Source organism: Palaemon carinicauda, chromosome 25 (assembly GCF_036898095.1).
Source record: "Palaemon carinicauda isolate YSFRI2023 chromosome 25, ASM3689809v2, whole genome shotgun sequence".
Classification (NCBI taxonomy): domain Eukaryota; kingdom Metazoa; phylum Arthropoda; class Malacostraca; order Decapoda; family Palaemonidae; genus Palaemon; species Palaemon carinicauda.
Window position 1 is genome coordinate 8,059,288 of NC_090749.1, and position 4,252 is coordinate 8,063,539.

At 49.4% G+C, this 4,252-nt stretch overlaps 1 protein-coding gene across 1 annotated transcript; it reads right to left on the reverse strand.

The window, feature by feature from the left end:
- Positions 1 to 203: 203 nt before the first annotated feature.
- LOC137618842 (uncharacterized) lies at positions 204 to 3,779 on the reverse strand. The gene is made up of 2 exons (XM_068349050.1): positions 1,984 to 3,779; positions 204 to 1,845 (listed from the first exon to the last, which is right to left on the reverse strand). The coding sequence occupies exons 1-2, from the start codon at positions 3,777 to 3,779 to the stop codon at positions 204 to 206; spliced, it is 3,438 nt and encodes a 1,145-aa protein (XP_068205151.1).
- Positions 3,780 to 4,252: the final 473 nt, after the last annotated feature.

The following is a 4,252-nucleotide window of genomic DNA, read 5'->3' on the forward strand; positions in this document are numbered from 1 at the left end:
GCCCTCCGGGTAGTCTTCTTTCAATATATTTTCAATGAGTACATTGAATAAGAAGGGGCTTAATATCCCTCCTTGTGGAGTGCCATTTTCGAGTGGTATGTATGGTGACGTGGCTCCCTGGAAAGTAACTCTATCTACTCTGTTTTGGTATTATATTTTTGCGTCCGCGCAAGGAGGTGGCCTCTGACGCCTTTGAGGACTAGTCATGTCAGAATGGAGTCAGAGCTAGCTAGCTCATAGGCCTTCTCAAGATCAAGGAAAACAACTAGTGCGCTTTTTCCGTTGACATCAGCTAGACATTCTTGTGTTCCAATGCCTCTCGTGTAGGCATAGAGCCTGTCGTGCAAAGGGCCCACCGCCCACTGAAGCCGCCGGAGGACCATCCGTTCAGCTACCTTACCAGTGCAGCTGAGTAGGGCAATGGGACGATAGGCATTCATTCCCTTAGGCTTTGGTATTGGGTTGGTGTCCTGTTTGTGCCATGGTTCGGGCCTGATATTCTGAGCATGTGTTAGGTTAATTATGTGTAGGTAGCTATTTTTGGCAGGTTCGCCAAGATGCTTTAGCATCGAATAAGTGATGCCATCGGCACCAGGGGCCGTGTCTCTACATTTAGCTAGGGCAGCCTCAAGTTCAGCCGAAGTGTAGAGCGCATCAGTGCATGACGGTTCATTGCAGGCTGCTCTAACTAGGTCATTTCTTCTAGGCCAAAGTTGTTCTTGCCTGGCCTGGGTAGCTGGGCATAGGTTAGTTGATTTCGATCGATTTGCAAAGGTTTGAGCTATGTTCATTGCCTCTTGATGGGGTTGAGGATGAGTGGGCTTGGTCTGGTGTCTTTTGGATCCTGAGACCTTGTTAAACCAGGCCCAGATGGCTTTGAGAGATGTTTGTTGTGAAATTTTGCTGCACCATTGGAGCCATTTTTCCCCTTTTACTTCGTTGGCAACTTGAACTTCTTCGGCTATGAGCTCCCTCAGTAGAAGGAGTAGCCCATCAGTCCTGTGCCGTCTGAAGAGCTTCCTTGTCCTGTTTATCCGTCTGTTCATTTCTTTTATGCGCAGGCAGTAGTACCACGCGTCCTTATGATTGTGTTGCGGGTTCCTGCCTTTCCTGGGCATGGAGGCATCCACAGCCAGGGTGATTTGTTTTGTAAACTCCGTAAGGAGGAAGGTGGGGTCCCCAGATGGGTTTTCTGCGAGCTTGAGAGCCCATGTTGTCATGTGCCTCTCGAAGATGTCCCATTGGGCAAAGTCAGGATTCCATCTTGCCGGGGGTGGCGGGATTGGTGGGAGTTTGGGGGTTGGTACCGTGGCGAGGATGGTGAAGTGGTCACTGGCGAGGGACGGGTATAACATCCAGGAGGCGGTGTCGTGGAGGGCTCTTGGGATGAACATTAAATCTAGGGTGCCACCAGCAATGTGGGTGCTGGCAGGTAGCCTGTTCAGAAGGGCAACGTTGGGGAAATCCTGAAGGAGGGAGTATAGGTGCCTCCCAGTGGGGTTTGTACTTGGAGAGTGTAAAAAAGGGTGGTGAGTATTTAGATCACCTGCTAGGATGGTGTTGGAAGCGGAGATGGAAGCAAAAAGGTTTTCAGCTTCCAGAGACTTTCTTGGGCTTTTATATATGTTGTGTAGGATGAGTGTTGTGTGGGCCAGTCTGATTTCTACACTGAGCAGTTCAGCTTCTCCGCACTGTATTGTCGGTGGCTTTGTGGACTGTATTGTGTCTTTTACTAGTGTGAGTAGTCCCCGTGTTGTGTCCGTGCGAGGAGTTTTGTGTATAGTGTATCCTTGTAGGAGAAGAGTGAGTTCTCCCTGAACAATGTCTCCTGTAAGAGGACGACGTCTGGCTTGAGGGTGGCAGTCTGAGATTGGAGGAGTGCATGCTTGCTGCTAACTCCTGCGATGTTCCACTGCATAATTTTAAGTCCCTTGCCGGTTTCATATGTGTGTAGGTAAACTTCAGATTCCGAGCTATCATTGCTGTAAGGATCCATGGTATTGGGTCAGGTCCTTAATCAGGTTTGCTATGATGCGCGTGTAGTCTGGGGAGAGCCCAGGGGCCCCATGAAGGGCTGAATGGAGGTTTATAGTGATTTCTTGCAATTTCTTAATGCAAGAGCAGCAGGGTAAGAGATCGGGCTGGGAAGGAGAGGTTAGGCTGGGTTCCTTAGATAGCCTACTATTGGGTAATCTGTTTGCTGAGTGGTTGGGTATGGGTGAGGTGGTAGCAGAGTGCTGTAATGCAGGAACAGGCTCGGTTGAGCCTAAAAAGCCAGCAGAGTGCTGTACCACAGGGACAGGCTCGGTCGAGCCTGAAGAGCCAGCAGAGTGTTGTACCGCAGGGACAGGCTCGGTCGAGCCTGAAGAGCCGGCGGAGATGCTTGGACAGGAAGAGGTGGAGGGGACGATATCTGGTTCAGGTGGAGGGACCTGCTGTGAGGATGAGGAGGGGGTGGGGTCCGAGCTTGCTGGGGAGAGGGGAGCAGGGCTATGATGGGGAGGCGTGCAAGGAGGTTCGGTGCCAGAGGGGCGGATAGCTGGTTTTGCAGCTTCAGCGTAGGATTGGTGACATAACTGTGGAGGATGGTAGGATTGGGATGGGTGAAGGCGGAAGGAGGGGCGGGAAGGATTGATTTGAGTTCGTGAAGGTGCTGGGGTGCCCCTTCGATTTAGCTCATGGATGAAAGCTGGGCAGCGTTTGTTCCAGGCGTGATGGTCGGCGGAGCAGTTGGGGCACTTGGCTATGGTTGGCTGATTGTTTTCGTGTTTAGTGATGCAGACTTCAGTTTCGTGTTTCTCCGAGCATACCTCACATCTAGTCTCGTGTTGGCACTGACTCTTGTGGTGCCCAAAATGCTGGCAATTAAAACATCTTGTGGGCGGCGGGATATAGTCTGCAACTCTGTATTTGCCCCAAAGATTTAGATCGAGAAATTGGGGAGTGGAGGGGCCTGTGAAGGTGCATACAACTGTGGTGGTATCAAAATTCTGCTTGTTCTTCTTGTACTGTTTGCAAACAGCTTCTGAAATGGCCCGGTGTTCGTTGATGAAATCTAAGTCAAGATAGAGGGGGTATCCATACACATAAATTTTTCGCCTTCTTTGGGAGGGGTTGAGTTCTGTAAAGTGGCGATAGTTCCTAGAGGTATCGACTGTTTCGACATTCTTGGGAAAGAGGATGAAGTCCCCATCGTTAGTTATTTTGTAAGTGTAAGCTATGGCTCGACCTGCTTCTTTACCTGATCTTACTGCTAGATCTATCAATTTACTAGGGGAGTGGTTTGAGTTAGTATCCCTAGAGGCTTTGAATCTTGGAAGATCTGCTAGGGAAGGAACTGTTGGTTGTAGTTTACCTACGACATTCAACGTCGTGTTCTCCGTGGGCCTCCTATTGCCTTGGGTCCTTGTTTTTGCGTGCCGTGCACTCTCTTGACTGCTTATGTCGGGCTTGGCAGTAGGCCGTGTTGCTGTCTTGGGTCTGACAGAGGGAGGAATAGCCGTTTCCTGTTGAGGGGCTGCTGAAGTATCTTTTTTTTCTGTCTCTGGTCGGTTATCACTTTCGTCCATTTTGGGTACCGGGTCAGGGGAGCCTGTTTCGGATTGCGAAAGGTCGAGGTGGAGGCGTTCAATGTCCGAAGCTCCGTTTTCAGGTTCTCCCTGGCTGGTGTGGGAGTCTCTTCTCGTTCTAGAAGAGTCCCCACGATTTGGGGAGATAGCTTCGACACTTTTCCTTTTAATGCCCCCTACAGAAGGGGTCTGGGCGCCATCATCAGCCATTGTTAGGGCAGCAAGGGCGATGAGACTAAACACAAATGACTTGTAGAGCAGGAGAAAAAGATGGCTGATAACGGTCCGTTGCACGCAATGTAATGGGGAGGTGGTTTGTTTCATTTAGAGTCAAATGGCACAGGCAACAGAGCACTAGGTTGGGCTGGTTGGATTTGCATTGTCTAATTCTAGAGAATGAAATAAAATAAATAGAGCTTTGGGTTACAAAGGCCCTTATTGACACACTGGTTTATGGGTCATTTCAGGAAAGACACCGGAGTAAATAGCTGTTCTGTGTTGTCATTGAGGTTGAGAGCACTCAAAAAAAAAGAAAAAAAAAAGTTAGTAATTGAGGGTCATGAAAATTTCGGTTTTGTGCTTTCTGGCCGTTGAATAGAGAGGAGACTTTTCGGTGATAGATTCGTTGTATCAGGTATGTTGCCACTGGGTTAGGTCACTGTTGGGTTCACACAGCATTGAAG